This window comes from Chiloscyllium punctatum, chromosome 23 (assembly GCF_047496795.1).
Source record: "Chiloscyllium punctatum isolate Juve2018m chromosome 23, sChiPun1.3, whole genome shotgun sequence".
NCBI classification, from domain to species: Eukaryota; Metazoa; Chordata; class Chondrichthyes; order Orectolobiformes; family Hemiscylliidae; genus Chiloscyllium; species Chiloscyllium punctatum.
The window spans coordinates 71,409,170-71,428,969 of record NC_092761.1 but is presented as its reverse complement, the minus strand read 5'-3'; the positions used below and the strand labels follow the sequence as shown (position 1 = coordinate 71,428,969).

General features: G+C 40.0%; 1 protein-coding gene across 7 annotated transcripts in view; it reads left to right on the top strand.

Annotated features, from left to right (window-relative positions):
• Positions 1 to 19,800, top strand: part of igsf9bb (immunoglobulin superfamily, member 9Bb) — a 682,739-nt gene that overhangs the window by 410,647 nt on the left and 252,292 nt on the right. For all 7 annotated transcript variants that reach the window (XR_011963911.1, XR_011963912.1, XM_072593172.1 and 4 more), the window contains one exon: positions 11,998 to 12,149. Coding sequence is in view for 5 of the 7 variants with exons in the window: in XM_072593172.1 (XP_072449273.1) it covers positions 11,998 to 12,149 (152 nt within the window). In the remaining 2 variants the exon portion in view is untranslated. The remainder of the gene's footprint in view (positions 1 to 11,997; positions 12,150 to 19,800) is intronic.

Here is a 19,800-nt window from a genome sequence, read left to right as displayed (position 1 = left end):
CTACTTCCTCAAAAGACGAAGGAAATCCAGCATGTCGGTTCAGACTCTTAACATTTTTTAAAGATGCACCACAGAAAGCATTCTGTCTATATGCATCACGGCTTGGTACAACAACTGCTCTGGCCAGGACCATAAGAAACTACGGACAACTGAGAACACTGTGAACACAGCCCAGTCCATCACCCAAGCCAACCTTCCATCTCCTGATACTGGATTAGTGGTGCTGGAAGAGCACAGCAGTTCAGGCAGCATCCAACGAGCAGCGAAGTCGACGTTTCGGGCAAAAGCCCTTCATCAGAAATAAAGGCAGTGAGCCTGAAGTGTGGAGAGATAAGCTAGAGGAGGGTGGGGTGGGGAGAGAGTAGCATAGAGTACAATGGGTGAGTGGAGGAGGAGATGAAGGTGATAGGTCAAGGAGGAGAGGGTGGAGTGGATAGGTGGAAAAGGAGATAGGCAGGTCGGACAAGTCCGGACAAGTCAAGGAGACAGTGCTGAGCTGGAAGTTTGAAACTAGGATGAGGTGGGGGAAGGGGAAATGAGGAAGCTGTTGAAGTCCACATTGATGCCCTGGGGTTGAAGTGTTCCGAGGCGGAAGATGAGGCGTTCTTCCTCCAGGCGTCTGGTGGTGAGGGAGCGGCGGTGAAGGAGGCCCAGGACCTCCATGTCCTTGGCAGAGTGGGAGGGGGAGTTGAAATGTTGGGCAACGAGGCGGTTTGGTTGATTGGTGCGGGTGTCTCAGAGATGTTCCCTAAAGCGCTCTGCTAGGAGGCGCCCAGTCTCCCCAATGTAGAGGAGACCACATCGGGAGCAACGGATACAAGAAATGATATTAGTGGATGTGCAGGTAAAACTTTGATGGATGTGGAAGGCTCCTTTAGGGCCTTGGATAGAGGTGAGGGAGGAGGTGTGGGCGCAGGTTTTACAGTTCCTGCAGTGGCAGGGGAAAGTGCCAGAATGGGGGGTTGGGTCGTAGGGGGCTGTGGACCTGACCAGGTAGTCACGGAGGGAACGGTCTTTGCAGAAGGCAGAAAGGGGTGGGGAGGGAAATATATCCCTTGTGGTGGGGTCTTTTTGGAGGTGGCAGAAATGTCGGCAGATGATTTGGTTTATGCAAAGGTTTGTAGGGTGGAAGGTGAGCACCAGGGGCGTTCTGTCCTTGTTACGGTTGGAGGGGTGGGGTCTGAGGGCGGAGGTGCGGGATGTGGACGAGATGCGTTGGAGGGCATCTCTAACCACGTGGGAAGGGAAATCGCAGTCTCTAAAGAAGGAGGCCATCTGGTGTGTTCTATGGTGGAACTGGTCCTCCTGGGAGCAGATGCGGCGGAGGTGGAGAAATTGGGAATACGGGATGGCATTTTTGCAAGAGATAGGGTGGGAAGAGGTATAATCCAGGTAGCTGTGCGAATCGGTGGGTTTGTAAAAAGTGTCAGTGTCAAGTTGGTCATCACTAATGGAGATGGAGAGGTCCAGGAACGCCTCATCTTCCCCCTCGGAACACTTCAACCCCAGGGCATCAATGTGGACTTCAACAGCTTCCTCATTTCCCCTTCCCCCACCTCATCCTAGTTTCAAACTTCCAGCTCAGCACTGTCTCTTTGACTTGTCCGGACTTGTCCGACCTGCCTATCTCCTTTTCCACCTATCCACTCCACCCTCTCCTCCTTGACCTATCACCTTCATCTCCTCCCCCACTCACCCATTGTACTCTATGCTACTCTCTCCCCACCCACACCCTCCTCTAGCTTATCTCTCCACACTTCAGGGTCACTGCCTTTATTCCTGATGAAGGGCTTTTGCCCAAAACGTTGATTTCGCTGCTCATTGGATGCTGCCTAAACTGCTGTGCTCTTCCAGCACCACTAATCCAGTATTTGGTTTCCAGCATTTGCAGTTATTGTTTTTACCTCTTCCATCTCTTGAGTCCATCTACACTTCTCAGTGCCTCAGAAAGGTAACCAACATAATCAAAGATCTCTTCATCCCAGTTATAATCTCTTCCAACTTATTCTGTCAGGCAGCAGATACAAAAGCTTAAACACACATGCCAACAGGTTCGAGAACGGCTTATTCTCTACTGTTATTAGACTTATGAATGGACCTCTCAAATTTTGAATTTAGTGTTGACTTCACTCATTGTGCATCTTTTCTGCAGCCATAACATTGTATTCCTCCCTCTGTTCTATTACTGTAATGCACTTTGTATGTATGATCTGCCTGTATTGCATGGAAAACAAAACTTTTCACTCTACCTTGGTGCATGCGACAATAATAAATCAAATCAAATCAAAAGACAAAGCCATGCATTGGATTAATTGGCAATGCTGTATCAATCATTGGCAGGCCACCTCTGGACTCTCACAGCGGCCTGAGAAGGAGTAGGTTAGTTATTGCTGTGTGCAATTCCAGTTAAACATGAGATCACAGAAAACTCCATCAAATATGAAGAAGACAGTGAAGCTTTTGATTCTCATTTTAGTTTAAATGCTAAATCTGGTAAAGTTCATTTGGTGCAGTCAGGAGCTTAGGGGAGAGTTTTGATTTTTTTATAAATTTCCTTTACTGCCTCACTAATACTTTGAATGGGGAACATTGAGAAATGAACTCATAAAAGACCGTACTGTACCAGGGGTGCTAGATAGAGCTGAATCAGATTTTTCACAGTCAAAATAAGACCATACATTTACAAAATCAGTACAATGCAGTTCACCAGACAGGCTGAAGCTTACAGGCAAAACCGGTTTTTCTCTTATCTGAGGAGACATGTAAGTCTGTTGTTGCTAGTCCATCGATTCTGACTCAATCTAGCTCACCAGAGTGCTGCTAATGTGCTACAGATAGATGAAGATTTTCTGTTCAGATTAAAATCATCTGATAGTGTTGAAACAGTTTCATACCTTCCAGTTTTCTCATGGTCCATAAATATAAATAGATATTTTCTATATTTCTCAGGACAAGAGAATGCAACCCTCACTTCTTAAAAATGAATGAGAGCACTGTTGGAAATTGATGACTTTCGTGAAAAGAAACTTTGGGCAAGGGAGTTGGAAGAAGATCTAAATAGTTTATGGGGTATATTGAAAGATTTCAGATGAGATGTCATATATGAGATTAATAGCTACATGCTAATAACTAGACTGCCATCATCTGACATCCCCAAGGCATAACCTGGAAATAGGAGCTGAAGCCATAAGATTTGAATGGAATCTTGCTGAACGATGCCTCTGTAAATCATTTAAATAGTTAATAAATGTTCATTCATCTACACTACTCTAGTTTCCAATCCTCATCTGTCAAAAGCAACAAGAACTTAGCCATGATATTTATACAAGTAGTGGCTGGGCAGTGTGATTTAAAAGGGGATTGAAATAGTGAGGAAACATCCATCAGTCAGTGACTGCAGAGTCTGCGCAGCAGGAGAAACAAGTGGAAGACATCATTTAGAGAGAGACACAGAACATGGAATTTAAAAATGAGAACCAGTTCCATGAAATCAATGAGCTGGGTTTGAATTGTCTTTGCAATTATTTCTCTTATTGTAACAATACTGTGTTTCCATTCCTGTTTGAAAATGCTTGTGACATATGACCTGAAACTATATTGATCTTATGACAAAGAGTCTGAAGGAATATTGGATTTGTAATGTAACACAATAACATTATCTGGTTATTTTTGGAAGGAATTACAGGAAAATCCGCTGCTCTATCCATATTATGATTGTCCCATGTAGTTTGTAATTTTACTCTATATGACGACAGTCTCTGCGTTTCAGAGTAATTCATCATAAACAATGCACTTTGGGACATCTCAAAGCAATTGAATACACTGCTACATTAAAGCAAGAGTGTAGTTTGTGGAAATAGTGAAGTTTGACAATAATACAAAGGCAGTATTGCCTAAAAATAGCTTGCCCCTTGTCTTTTCCTAATCAATCCTGGGAAATGTTCAAAATTTTTAGATACCTCATGTCAGACAATTGCTTGGATGCTTGTTTTAAAAATATGCACTTTTACTTAAAACCTAAAAGGGAAGATTTAGATATTCTATAAAGAATCTGCATTTTGATCCACACCCTTCCCACATTATTAAGACTATGGAAATAAAATTGATGCAAAATGCCAAACGAGCTGCTGACTTGCTTTCACCAACTTAACCTGCTGAGTTTTAACCTGAGAGATTCATGCTGCAGCTATACAAAACTCTGGTGTGGCCACATTTGGATAATTTTTGTGTACAGCTCTGGTCACCGCATTATAGGGAGGACTTGGAAGCTTTGGAAAGGGTTCAGAGGAGATTTATTGGGATGTTGCCTGGTATGGAGGGAAGGTCTTACAAGGAAAGGCTGAGGGGCTTGAGGCTGTTTTTGTTAGAGAGAAGAAGATTGAGAAGTGACTTAATTGAGACATATAAGATAATCAGAGGGGTAGATAGGGTGGACAGTGAGAACCTTTTTCCTTGAATGGCGATGGCTAGCATGAGGGGACATAGCTTTAAATTGAGGGGTGATAGATATAGGACAGGTGTCAGAGGTAGTTTCTTTACTCAGAGAGTAGTAGGGGCGTGAAACATCCTGCCTGAAACAATAGTAGACTCGCCAACTTTAAGGGCATTTAAATGGTCATTGGATAGGCATATGGACGAGAATGGAATAGTGCAGGTTAGGTGGACTTCAGATTGGTTTCACAGGTTGGCACAACATCTAGGGCTGAAGGGCCTGCACTGCACTGTAATGTAATGTTCTATGTTCTATGTTCTAATGCTCAAAAGAAGGCTTAAAGTCTCTTATTGAGAAGGTAATTATCCTCAGAAAAAGTGGCAGCAGTCTCCATTTACCATGCGTTGACTTTCGGTCTCCTGATGTCCCAGAAAGATGTAACTGATATCAGTATATTAAACGATTCATGTACTTCTACGATGAAAGGGGTTAGGATCGAGGTTAGCTAATTAAAATTTATACCTGGAGGTAAAGTTAATGCCTTTTTTATGCTGTAATTGGGAAGAGGGCAGAGGAAGCCATTTTTGAGATTGGATTACAGGCTTCATTGCAAACCGTTCAATGTTATCATGTATTGTAAGGTAATATTAGTATAATTATTTCAGTAGTTGGATTTTGAACTAGTGACACATAGTTTTGGTCCATTTGTAGGAAATGTTTTAATAATTAACTTGTCAGTATTTGTGGATTCATGACTTTAAATCACAGATGTCAAAGAGCATCGGACTGATTCTGACAGCGGGAATGTATTTATATTTTATGAATTCTACAATGAGAGACAACAGACAGTGAAAGTAAATATCTTCCTTTTGGTTTAGAGGAATCAAAAAATCCTTTTGGCATAGGAAAAATACACATTTTGGGGGCAATTGGCAGAAAACTGGGCTGGGATGTAAGAACTGTGTATCCTGGAGAAGTTAGTTAATCCAGAACAATAAGGGAGTGGGTTACCTGAGTGTAAGGGTTTTAATTTGAAACTTCCAGACCAGAAGTGATTGGCTAGGAACACAAAGAATGTATGTGAAAATAATGAAGGAAAAGGCTGTCAAGTTCTAAAGACTAGGATTAGAAAGAAGTAGTTACATTAAACCTATAGATGTAATACAGAAGGGAAGTCTCTGTCTGGTGTTTGAGTACTGTGAATAGATGGTGTCGAGTTAGACAGGAATCTATTTTGCTATGTTTTTGAAATCTTTCACGAATCATTTGCAAATAATTTGGTTTGTTCCATTTTATCTTCATTTAATTTATGTAATATGCCTCTGTTGCAGTGTGGTAACCAAATCTGCAGCATGATATGCTTATGTTCAATTTTTAAAAAATATGTGAAGCCAGATTTCAGTCTGCAATCGGACTTGTTCAGCTGTAACATCTGTTGGGATCACAACAAATGGGGGTTCTTGTGAGATTCAAATTCAATGCATTTAAGGTAGAAAGTAACTGGTACATGGATCTTCTGGATGTAAAACAGCTGTGTTTCAGTCATGTTCATTGCACAAAATTTGAAGATGGCTTTGAATGTTGCTACGAGTTTTCTGGGAGTTGAAGATATAGCAATGGATTATTTGAAATATTTGACTAAAGTTAATTGAAAGAATTAAAGGATACATTGAAGGTCAAAATAAATTTAGGATTTCTTAATGTGGAGATGTTTCATGTAATTATCCAAAATTTAGAGTTGAAGAAGGGAAACTTGAAATTGAAATGCTGTAGCTGGAATTAGGTCAGATATTGTTTGAAGTTAAAAGACTTGAGGCAGAAGAAAAATGAAGAAAGATGGAAATGACACAAAGAAATACATGGAGCAAGAATGGAAAAGGAAATTGAAGTAAAAAATAAACTTGAAGTCCCAAAGTGATATGGAATCTAGACAACATTAGTTGACCGTATAAAACCTTAAAAATAAAGATGGAAAGAAAAGGTAATACCTTAGAGCATGATTCTGATTCCAATGTGGAATTTGACTGATCAAAAGCCCTACTTAGTGGTATGGGAGGGAGGTGATGTGAAGTAAGAAGAGGTGAGGGAATGTTGAAGTCTGCTTAATAGTTACTCATTAATTAGTCTACATATTGAATCATTTATTTTTTTTCTGAGCAACTACTTTATTGAATATTATCAGAACCATCCAACGTCTTTAATTTAAATAGTGACTTTCAGAGGGTTCAACATGTAAAGGAATTGCCTGGTGGAAAATACAATTTCCCAAGCAATTCCTTCTGAGTCTGCTACATTGGGAATTCCAAAGGATCCCTGTGGGCAATCTCCCTGTGTTTGTGGGGTTTCTGTCAAGTTCTGCATGTCCAAAGATGTGCAGGTTAAATGGATTACCCATAGTAAATACAAGATTATGTGGATAGGGTGGGGGAGCTGGATATGACCTCAATGATCTGCAGAGGGTCACCGCAGATTTGATGGGCTGAGGGACCTCTTTCCACACTGTAGGGATCCTATGATTCTATATGTATGCTGAAATAGTGACAGTGAAGACTTTGCCTCCCAATTTCTGTCCGTATTGGCACAAGACATCCCATGATCCTATGCAGACTGGACACTCACTCAAATATCTAACTGTTCATGGAAATTTCCTGTAATGGACTCTTTCAGTAAAAGTAGCTCAAATCAAATATTTAACAGCATTTGGCAATAAACAATGTAAGGATTTTTTTCAAGAATTTCTTTTAGTAATTTAAGACATGTCGTAAGTTGAACCACAAATTACTATTCTGATGGGAGAAAAGTGCAGTTTTTTTTCTCTTCATGTTCTTGGAGAACAATGTTAACAATGCAAATACCCACACCTAGAGATTTAAACTATAACATTTTATTTCATTATAGCATTGGTAAATTGATATTTTACTTAGGAACAGGTATTATTGCTAATTAATTTTCACGATTTTAGACACTATGACAAAAATGCCAATTGTTTTCTGTAGATTTAAGATTTCTGTATATTTAAGAGTTCGTGATAATATGTGAACTTCCACCTGCAGGTTTAATTTCCATTCCTTTTTACTTGTAATAGATTTGAGAAAAGCATTATTCACATTGATTGGAACAGTTGTTCATAATTTTCCAAGCACGTGCTGTTAAAATTAGAAATTGTGAATTTGAGATTAGGAAACAAGTAGGAACATTATTACAGCAGATATTCTTCCCATGTAACATCAATCTTTTTAAATGTACATTATGCAGCTAAGTATGTACAAAACTTTAATTATTCATATTAAATTGCTTTGACATTATTATCAGAAGGATTGACCAATTTATTTTAACTAGATTAGGCAATTGATGTAAGTATTTGATTGTAATAAGTGTATGCTGACTAATATCAACTTCTCATTAATTTTCCGATTTGAAGGTGTTAGATGCAAAGTTCAACATTGGTTTTGACTTTCAGTTGGTTACAAAACTAATACTATAGCTTGGGATAAAATCAAGCAGACATTTCTGCAGACAGTTGTCGAAACAAGATCGTAAAAGGTGAAACAGATTTCAGATTAATTAGAATCCAAAGATTAAATGATCAGAATAAACCTGAACTGCAAATTAAGTGTGCCAAAGACAAATAGCAAATGCTCAAAATTAATATCGCAAGAGGAACTACTCATAGAACATTGAACATAAAACAATACAGCGTAGAACAGGCCCTTCGGTTCTCGATGTTGCGTCGACCTGTGAACTATTCTCAACTCGTCCCCCTACACAATCCCAAAATCAACCATGTGCTTATCTAAGGATTGTTTAAATCTTCCTAATGTGGCTGAGTTGACTACACTGGCAGGTAGGGTATTCCACCCCCTTACCACTCTCTGCGTAAAGAACCTGCCTCTAACATCTGTCTTAAATCTATTATCCCTCAATTTGTAATTATGCCCCCTCGCACAAGCTGATGTCATCATCCTAGGAAAAAGACTTTCACTGTCTACCCTATCTAATCCTCTGACCATCTTGTATATCTCTATCAAATTCCCTCCTAGCCTTCTTCTTTCCAATGAGAACAGACCCAAGTCTCTCAGCCTTTCCTCATAAGACCTTCCTTCCAGACCAGGCAGCAAGCTGGTAAATCTGCTCTACACCTTTTCCAATGCTTCCACATTCTTCCTGAAATATGGGGACCAGAACTGCATACAATATTCCAAGTGTGACCACACCAGCGTTTTGTATAGTTACAACATGATATTGCGGCTCCGGAACTCAAATGAAACCTAACACACCGTATGCCTTCTTAACAGCACTATCCACCTGGGTGGCAACTTTCAGGGATCTATGTACATGGACTCCAAGATCCCTCTGCACATCCACACTACTCTGGATACTCAATAGGGTGTAAGACAACAAAACAGCAATGCTTTGCTAAATTTGGGTGTAATGGCTTCATCTCAATGCTGTTTCACCCTCAGCTAAGCTTTCTCCAATATCAAGACTGCCTAGATCTGCCTCCTTAAAATCATGTTTTGTCTCAGCAAATCAGTTACTGGAGCCCTCTTCCAGGCCTTTGTTATCTGAAGATTTGACAATTTTATAGCCTTTCAAATTGTCTTCCCACTTACCTGGGTTCAATCCACCCTCAGGTGAATGTGTGGATTTTGCAATTCTCCCAGTGTCTATGTGAGTTTCCTCTGCATGCTCCATTTTCTTCCCACAGTCCAAAGACGTGCAGGTTAGATTGATTGGCCATGCTAATTTGCCCATAGTGTCCAGGGATGTGTAGGCTAGGTGTATTAGCCACTGGAAAAGCAGCGTTATAGGGATGGGGTGGGTCTGGATGGCTTGCTCTTTGGAAGGATGGTGTGGACTCAATAGGCCAAATGCCCTGCCTTCAGACTGTAGGGATTCTATGAAAATTATTTTTGTTTTTTTGACAAAACTAAAGCTTATAATATAAATCACCTGTTTGTCTGGACTAAAGAAAGAATCATGACTCTGGATCAAATTACCTCAGATAAGAACAAGGTACTTGACAGTCTTATGGCTGGGAGTCCTACTGATTGCAAGCTATTTTGCTGAAGCTCATGTAGACTGACAGTTGCACCTAAGACATGTTAGGTTACTGGAGTGGCAGTCTGGAAAGGTATGTTTGGCCTTTGATTAAGTCAATTGAAGCAGAATTCTTTACATTGCGGCTTAAGGTCAGATACTTCTAACCTGGAGGCCAAAGGACAGACCAGGAAGATTCAGTAAAGGCTGTCAAAGAGATTTCATGAAGTTGAGAGTGAATTTATTAATGTAGCATGTTAGCTGTATAATTTTTCAAGCATCAAGTGAAGTGTAACAATCAACAGAGAAATGTGCAGGATATGCCAGAGAAATGTAGAAGGCTGCTGAAGAAAGATGTCAACCATTCATTGCATAGACATCTTAGAACTCACGAAAGAACACCTCAAGAGTATGATTCAGTGCCATTATAATCCATACTTAAGAAAGAACAGCAAAACTCCTATTAAATAGCATATTTAAACAAATAAAATGTTCAAAGCACTTCACAATAAAATATGATGCCGAACCACATACCTTGGAAGACTGAGTGGAGTTTGCACATTCTCCCCTTTGTCTGCTTAGGTTTCCTCCAGATGCTCTAGTTTCTCCCAAAATCTTAAGATATTCAGGTTAGGTGAATTGGCTAAGGTAAATACAAGGTTAGGGGTCTGGGTCTGGGTAAAGTGCTCTTTGTAGGGTTGGTGCAGACTTGATGGGTTGATTGGCCTCTTTCTGCACTGGTAGGAGTTGTATGATTGATTCTCTGAGGTAAATGTTCAGGCACATAACTCATAACTTGGTCAAGAGGTATACTTTAGTCAGTCTCTTCATAGGAGAAAAGTAAAATGAGAGGTTTATGGAATCAATTCTGGAGGTTAGGGCCCAGACAGCTGAAGACATGGTAGTCAATAGAATCAATGAATTATGTCAATTATAATCAGCAATGTTCAAAAGATCAGAGTTAGAGATCAGATATCTTGACAGCTTGTAGAGTTGGAGTTGCAGAAAAGAGGCCAGGCTGTGAAGGGATCTGAACGCAATGATATATGAATAAAAATATACATCACCTAATCATCCTTTAACTTACACTTGCCAGAACAAAATCTTAGTTACTAATTATAACAGCTATTCATGTTACTGAGGGAAGACCCTCACTGTTGATGAGAAGAAATGACAATTGAATTAATGTAGTAGTCATGATGAATTATGTTATGTCAAGTTCCATTAAGACTCCTCCTACTTTTGTGATAATCAGTTTAACTTCACTTAACCTTTGATGGCAATGACTGTATCTGACCAATTCCAGTTTAATAAAGTAATACATAGTAATACACCACTGTGCCCATCTCAGTCTTTGATGTCTCTGTGAAGAATAAGCTTGAATTCTACATAATTCTAAATTGTTAGCTCTGCTGTTGATTCATTTGTTTTGGTTAACAATCATTACCAGTTAGACAGGACTGTGGGAGACAGTCCTGAAGTGAAGCAAGTAAGGCACCAAATTCATGTATTTGAATCTGGAGCTCAATCCAGCGCATACAGATCACAGCAGGAGACTACTAGAAGACTAGCAAAAATGTTTTAAAGGCATCATCCAAAACAACTAATCTATCCATCAGTTCACGCAGTGCAGAATCAACATGTTGCATTTATTGGCCATCTCAAAACTCATTGCTCCAGTGTGGAAGCAAATCATCCTTGATGCCAAATGATTGGCTGAGAAGAAGATCCTGAAGAATTGGGGAAAAGATTGGATCAATATAAATGACATTGGAATATCCAATACTTTATTTCTCATGAATTTTCTATGATTTAGTATTTATTTATGACTATAACTTGATAGGATTGAGAGAAATTTTGTTCAAGTGAATTGTGTTAAATTTGACTCTCCAACCATTACAGAATTTTCACATCATGTTTATAGTTGTAGATGGGAAAATGAAAGGATACATTATAGAGGCACTGCCTAATCACAGGGGTTTATGGAAGATTGTACACCATGAGAATATTTATTTCAACATGGTCTTAGATTATAGATTACAAAATCACAGTGTAGATTGCTAGCTGACAGTATAACCTTAACATCATATCTGCATCAGTGCTCAACAGTCGAAGTAATTAGCTCCACCAAACCCTATCACTGGAACAGTTTGTTAAATATTCAATTGGATCAATTTATTGAGATTTACTCAATTTATTGAGTTGCTGCTCCTATCATTCCCCTTACTTACCATTCCTTATTTTATTCTCAGTTATTTCTATCATTGTGAGTTCTTTCTTTTTTTTTGGCTGAACTATTGGATTTCAGGTATAGAAAAGTTCTTTGCTTCTCATGCCTCCCATTGGTAAAAGGTTGTACCAGTGTAGAAATTAAGTTGATATTACCAAAGGACTTGTGATCCCTCTATGGACACCTACACAAACTGATACAATGGGTGAAAGATTACACACTGGTATTTGTAAGCATTTAAAGATACTGGTTCTAAATGTTGAATCTATTTTAAGAGGATTTTTGTTTTGTTTAGCTCCCCCTACTTTCACGGAAACTCCTTCACCCTATGTGGAAGCAAAGGAAGGAAGTAGCATCACTCTCACATGCACAGCATTTGGAAACCCGAAACCTGTTGTTAGCTGGCTGCGGGACAAAGTATTGCTGGAGAACTCTCGGAAATACACGGTAAGACATTAAAAGGAACATGTTTAAAATATGATATCACTGCAAAGAGCACCATTGATCTGCTGCCATGTTGTGGTCTTTTGCCTCCAGCAGGGTAATTGTACCTGATAAGACTACAGATGCTGAAAGATTCAATAGATTTTTTCTCTCTGTAGCATTCGCTATCAATGTACATTACAGTCTCTGGCAGTTCAGAATTTTCATGAACATTGAGCTAATTAGTTACAAAAAGAGGTATCATCAGCACCTCATGGTGCAAGTGGGCCCCAGTTTAAAATGAGACTGAGACCTTAATAATCTCTGATCATACGCTGTAACAGTCATGATATAATAAGCATATCTCTTATGTAGAATGTAAGACATACCTAATAACCATCACTGAAATATGTTTCCAAGCCGTACCCTTCCTGGCCTCTCATTATTTGCAGCAGTTTTTGAAATTTCAGTCACCTTAACTAATAGCCTTGTTTTACTTTAACATAGCAGATTCAATCCAAATTAAATGAACAGGTTTACCTTTTACTATTCTCATACAGAACAATAATCAGTTTCTTTTCCTTTCTTGTTTTTCTTTTGAGGAAACTAACTGATTTTCCTCCCATGAGCTGAGGTTGCCATTTTACCATATGGAAGACAGTGGATGTCATCCCACAACATGACACTCGGTAGCAAAATGCATCATGGCTCAAATATCCATTGCTACACAGTTTGACATTAAGGAGAACTCACAAGAAAGAAGTCAATGTGCATCAAGTAGAAAATTCCCCACAGGCTTGATCCAAATGTAACACAATGCAAGATGTTTGATACCCAATAACTACAATCATTTCAGTTCTGATCGCTGATGATTGCAATGTTCAATAATATTCACAACTGTTTAGGTATTGAAACAGCCATTGCAACATGCAGCAAAACCAAGACAATATTTAGGCTTGGACTGATAGATTTGCAAATCTTTGCACACAGGCTTCAGCAAGTGACAACCATCTCCAAGAAGAGAATACCTAACCATTTTCCCTTGACCTTCAAGCTATCATTCAATTGGTCACCTTCAACATCTTGAGTGTTATTGTTAATCAGAAATTTAACTGTAATAGCACAGTAAGTACTGTGGCTTCAGGAGCAGGTCTAACATTGGTGTTCTACAGCGAGTAATTCGCCTCTTGATCCCCCACAAAGCCAGTCCACAGTATACAAGGCAGAGGCCAGGGGTGTGATGGAATCTCCTCCCATTAGCTGGAAACTCCCACAATACCCAAGAATCTCCACATTCATAGGAAAGCAGTCCAGCTTAGTATCTTAACCAACACAATTAACATTCACTTTGTCTGCATACAGTGGCTGCCGAATATATCATCTCTAAGATGTACTACAGCAACTTGACAAAAAAATTTTTTCAGTGCCAATCAAATGCACAGACTCAAATAGAACAAAGGCAGCTGATGCCTGGAAACATGCGCAGCTAGTCGCTCTGTTACTCGCACATCATCCTGATTTGGAAAGAAATCAAAGTACAACAAACCTAAAACTTCTGGTGCACGTGAATACACAGCTGTCCTTTGCCATGCAAGAAGGCACCAAGCTACATTGATGGCAAAAAAAAAATGTTTTGGCAACAAAGACTGTTGTGTTGGAGAGGCTTTTATTTTGGTCATTTGCTATTTCTCTGCAATATAAGTGTGCTAGATTTGATGTCATGCCTCCACTATGTTGCACAAGAGTAGCAGGTCCAATCATGGCTGCTGTTTGCATTTGGATTTTGTACTTAGGAGCCAGATCCTGGACATGCTTAATGTCACTACCTGTGCATCAAGCTCACTTTCAACACAATTGACTGATCTTGAAGATAGCATCACGTCAGCAGTGCAGATATAGGCAGGGTCGGGACCCAGAAACGGCCTGGAGATCAGGTTCCTGACCCTGAATTGAAAATCAAGCTCATAACATCTGTGTTATTGTATGGGACCATGACTTTGTTGGTTGGCTGAAATAGAAAATGTCTAATCTAAAGGCGGTCATTTCAGCTGACATCCTCCTACATCAAGAGTGATTCTGGAAACAAGATTGCATAAGCACTAAGCTTTACCAAGACAATGGTGCAAGCGATTGGTATAGCCAGGTGACCTTGTTCAGCCACTTACAAACTACCCTAGGGATCTGAAAGCTTGAAGTTATTCCCAGCTGTAAAGAAATGAACTGCACGGTGGAACAGAAGCAGATATTTGTCATTGTGCAGGAGCTGACAATGTCAAATGATAATGCATGCACTGATGTTCTTAAGGGATCAGACTTGTCCCATTAACTGTAACATGACACATAGCATGCTAAAAAATCTCTCTGTTCAGATAAATGGGAGAAAGGACAGAAAGGCATGATAAAGAAAGTCAAGCAATCTTTAACAACAGATTTTACCATCATAAATCACACGGCATTTTGAATTTAAGTAACTGAATATGGATTTTTAAAATTTGTTTTATTAGATAGGATTGAAGGATAGAAATGAAATTTAAATGGATTTTCGTGAAGGCAGGACATAAGTCATTATTCAATAAGCTTTGTGTATCTTAACAACTCTGTTTTCCACAAGTGTTAGACGTTTATATGTAATACAGAATCCGAACATCAATTATCCGAATTTCGGATTATCTGGACAAGGTCTCAAAGTCCCGTAAAATGTTATTCATTATCCGAACAATCCGTTGTCCGAACAAAATACTCCTTGCCTGTCTCATTCAGATAATCGAGGTTGTTCTGTAGTTTTGAAGATACTACATTCTCATGGCTCAGAATCTCAGTTAAACATTAGAAGGATCTTCATATGTTGGTGTGCTGCTTGTTAGTTGTTATGTTAGGTTGAATATTGCAGCTCTGGAAAAGTAGTGAAGAGATTGCTGTTCTTTAGTTAGAGCTCACATCTGTAGCATATGAAGCCAACCTCACAAGATCTAGTCATTAATATAGAAGCAAGCCCAGTGTGTGTCTGTTTTTTTGAGAAAGCAACCAGGCAATAGCGTTCTTTTTTTTAGGTTGCTCTGAAGGTCTCTTTGTTGGTTTTCAGGATCTTCTCTTTGGCTCTGAAGAGCGACATTACACAAACGCCTTTTAAAAGGTTGCAGTCACATGAGGATGTTACCTTTTGTACTTGTGTTGACATATGGATTATTTGGACTTCCAGTGGATTGAGATCAGAAGAATTAATCAATATTTTATTTTATTACCAACCCTCCATTAATGACACAACACACAAAGAAAGCATTGATTTTCAACACAATATTATTTAAATTGCCATAAGCCAGCAGGCATAAGTTAACAACAAAAGTGTTTTTCAAAATAACGGGCACATACACCTACACACAAATAGTCATGACCCTCAACACAGCTTCCAGCTTGGTGAGTTCACGTTTAATGCATGTCCATTCTATGTTCACAAAGCTAAAAGATCTTAAACAGATGGGTACTACCCTTTTTACATCAGTTAAAATCTAAAACTCAGATGGAAGTTTAGCAATTAACATAGTGTTCATTGCAGTAGCATCCGCTGCATTTTCCCACATTGTAACACTGCACATATGCTTCTTTAAATCAGAGATTCCACATTTATTTGCAAACAACTCATTACCTTCGCAATTTTAAGGTTTCCAGCTCCGAGTTTTTGGAGTGGTCCTTTGTTGACAGGTTTTAAACTATTCTCTCTTTCTCGTAACCTTCCCCACCCTGTCCATTCCCCCCATACAGCCTCCTATTTCACCTCTTTTGTAGCCTCCCTCAGCCTCCCACACTCCTCTTCTCCTGTGTCACTGTTTTGCATAGCCCAATTGTAGACTCACCTCCCTTGCAGCCTCAGTCCTCCCCACAGAACTCTATCACCCTCCCAAATCCCCACAGTCCTTGTAGCCTCCCCATCTCTCCTAAACCTTCTTGAAGCCTCCTGGTCTCCTCCCATTCTCCCTTCTCAGCCAATTGACCTCAGTTTCAAGCTGCTAGCTCTCAGCCACTGCACTCCCTGACCCCATTCTCCCTGCTGATAATCTTTCCTAGAAACTTTCACAGTGTTCCTTCATTTTGAACATTCATCTAACAGCCTGTCTCCTAAATTTATTGCAGATAGGAAACACAGGAGAAACCTAGCTTGTGACTGCAAGAGGAGCTCCTAACTGGTTGCTTCCATTCAATTTATGTGGTAAAATTTCCTCTGATAGGACACCCCCATGAAGGAATATTCCAGGAGGCCTTGGCAACTTTAGAGTTGGATGCCTACTATTATTGTGTATTCTGAAAATTAAATCAGCCCGAAGCTTATCCCATTTACCAAAAGCTCACTATGATGCTGTATTTAACATTATTTCATATACATCTAATCAGTTTTCCCTTACAAAAGGCAATAATCTCTATATTAAACATTTCCTGGGATAAAGCCTGTGATGTTATTTTTCATTGTTGGCATGAGACAGAGAGCAGTGAGAGCAGGGATCCTTTTGCAGGATCGTGGCTACACATTCAGATGACTTACGCATTCGACGGCAGAGACTCTCCATGTTATTGCTTATTACAGTCTGCTGTACAATTCCTTGTGAGGGAACAGATATTCTACACCTGTTTGGAACTGGTTGAAATTGGCTCTCCTTCACTAACTTTCCAGATTAACGCTCATTTGCGAGGAAGACTATTCTGGCTGAACCAGAAAACTCTTCCTGATGTTTTGCGAGATCTGAGTCCCATGCCCCCAATCGGTGTAATTTAGGTGATGCATTATGAAAAACAGGTCAAGTGGCAGACTCAAAGCATTCCTAAACACCCTCAGTGCACCCAGAGGGAAAAATAGGAAGAAACCCAGAGGTACTGTGGGTGGCACGGTGGCACAGTGGTTAGTACTGCTGCCTCACAGCCCCGGAGACCCGGGTTCAATTCCCGCCTCAGGCGACTGACTGTGTGGAGTTTGCACATTCTCCCCGTGTCTGTGTGGGTTTCCTCCGGGTGCTCCGGTTTCCTCCCACAGTCCAAAGATGTGCAGGTCAGGTGAATTGGCCATGCTAAATTGCCCGTAGTGTTAGGTAAGGGGTAGATATAGATGTACATGTAGGGGTATGGGTGGGTTACGCTTCGGCGGGGCAGTGTGGACTTGTTGGGCCGAACGGCCTGTTTCCACACTGTAAGTAATGTAATCTAATCTACTTGGAAAGGTAGCCAAAGGTCCTCTTTTTTGACATATATGGATCAGTATGTCTCTCAGATCAGTTTTGCTGTTCTTTCCTTCTGAGTAACCCCTCATTAATGTTCCTTGTATTTTTTTTTAATTAGTGAGTGGACATCCACAGTGCATGCACAGTATCAACTTTCAAAACAACTTGTCAGTGTGGCTGCTGCTGCCAATCAGTATGTGAGGAACCTCAGAGCAGCTTAGATGGAACATTGCCCAAATTATGCGAGGATTGGCAAGTACTGAGCCTCCTCACCATAAATAAGCAAGTAACTAAGAGTGAATTGAGCTTATTAGAAGTGCTCTTGGTCCCAATATTGCTCTGCCTGCACCATGGTATAGTTAGAGTGTGAAAGCTAGTGCAAGTGGACAGCTTCTTTTCACTAAGCTGGTAAAACGCCAGGAACAAAAATGGGGCACAATCTTTGAAGGGTGCACCTTGTTCATCAGAGGCATTCCTGTCCACCGCCCACTCACAAACACCCCCTCTGACGATCGTACCCCTCAGTCTTCCTTGACACACGTCCTTTACCATCCACTTCTCCAATCTGCTCTCTAAGGTGTCAAATCCACCTGCACCCTCCCTACACACAGCCTTGCTCCCTGCTCCAAGCCCTCAATTCACCTGTGCGTCGTATCCATTGGCCATTTCACATGGGACTGATTGCAATCTCATTAACATCCACTACTCAAATCTGGCACTACTGGGATTGTCCGAGCTACTGGAGGAAAAGAAGTCACACTCTATATTAGTTTAGCATATCTACAATAATTTATGGCTCCAGTGCAGGCTTGTTCTTCATCTGTTTTCCTTCCCCCACTAACCCTGTTCGTTTCAGCATCCCAACTGTCTGGTCCATCAAGAAACTTTGTACATGTGTCATTGTATCTCATTTTCAGATCCAGTCTTTTGATGTCACAAAAGGGTCTGTGACCATGATGCCAATAGAGTGCCTTGATAATAATTCATAGGAAAAGGAATAGAAACCTCTGTCCTCGAAAAATGATTCATATATCTGTGTGGTGCACAGTAGATTAGAAGATACCGACTTTATCTCTTCCTATTGCTTGGAATGACCCAATGGAGTAAAGCCCTACAGGATTGGTCTGCAAAACCCCGCTCTCCAGCATCCATTTTAGCTGGACACTGAATATCTACATAGTTTTTTTAGTTGCTGAGTTCACATTATGGCATTATCTTATTCATTTAGTTTTAGGAATCTTTTTAGGGACATTTAATATGCAGAGCATCAGCATCACAGATGCCTCCACACTGCGAAAAAAAAGCCACGTAATGAGCAAATACCCCCTATTGGGATGAGTTTTGTATTATCAACCCCATTATTTCTTAATCTAAAATGTTTGTTTACTTTTCTGACCTTTAACTCTCAGTACACACGTGTATTCCTAGCATTGTAAGTATACCCTTTAACCCATGGCTTCCCAGAGTCGGGGTCAGGTCAAAAACTGAAGCTTTGGAGTTCTCCTCCCTTTGATTACATGAAGTTTCTCATCACCACAAGCCCTTCCCTCCCTTCCAAGGGTTTAGGGGGAAGCCTCAAAATAAGATCACGGGTGGAAGGGATGCTTGGAAATCAGGTTATACACATTCGAAGTTTCTGTTTCTGCCAAGCTTAATTGCTTATTTGCTCATTGTCTTGAATACTCAATGTAAATTTTAACTATGTAACAGTACTTTGCTATTCTGAAATCTCCTATCAATTTTTAATATTCTTTATGGTTTATTTTTTAAAATAGCTATTTTCTTGAGTGAATTCCTGTACATCTCTACTTCAAACAGCCCTCAAATTAGATCCTAGATGCAAGAAGATGTGGCATTTTGAAATCCCTCTCCTGAAGCAGCAACGCATTCATTAGCAATCATAAGACTCTGTTATTTCTTAATTTTTAAACTAAAGATATAAATTGTACAATCATGTGGTGAAATTGTTCCTTTAATTAAAGATTGCAAAGCACTGACTCTATAATTAATGACCTGGCAGCAAAATCACATTCTCAAAAACTTACTGTTTTAAAGTCACATTTTCTGGTACATTTGGTTTGTTATGCATTAGTTGTTGAACTAACAGCACAGAGGCCAGTATCCCATCACCAAGTCACCCTTTATTTACTAGTGCACAGTACACTAGATGTGGCCAGCCAACTCAGAGACCTGAGGAGATTCCAAATCCCATGCTTAAATATATTTTTTCTTTTTTTTTTCTGTCCTGAAGGCAGAGTCTACTCCCAAAGGCAGAAGCTGCTCCTGAAGGCAGTGAATGCACATCTCACAGTGCAGACACAAGTGTTCAGTTCCCACAGAAGCCTGGTCCACCACAGAGACCCAGGTTCACTCACAGTCCATTTCTATAGATGCAGCTGACCCACAGGGGCACAGTTCAATCCAAAAAAGTGAAAACACATGCAAAAATAAAGTGCAAGCTCTAAAATTAA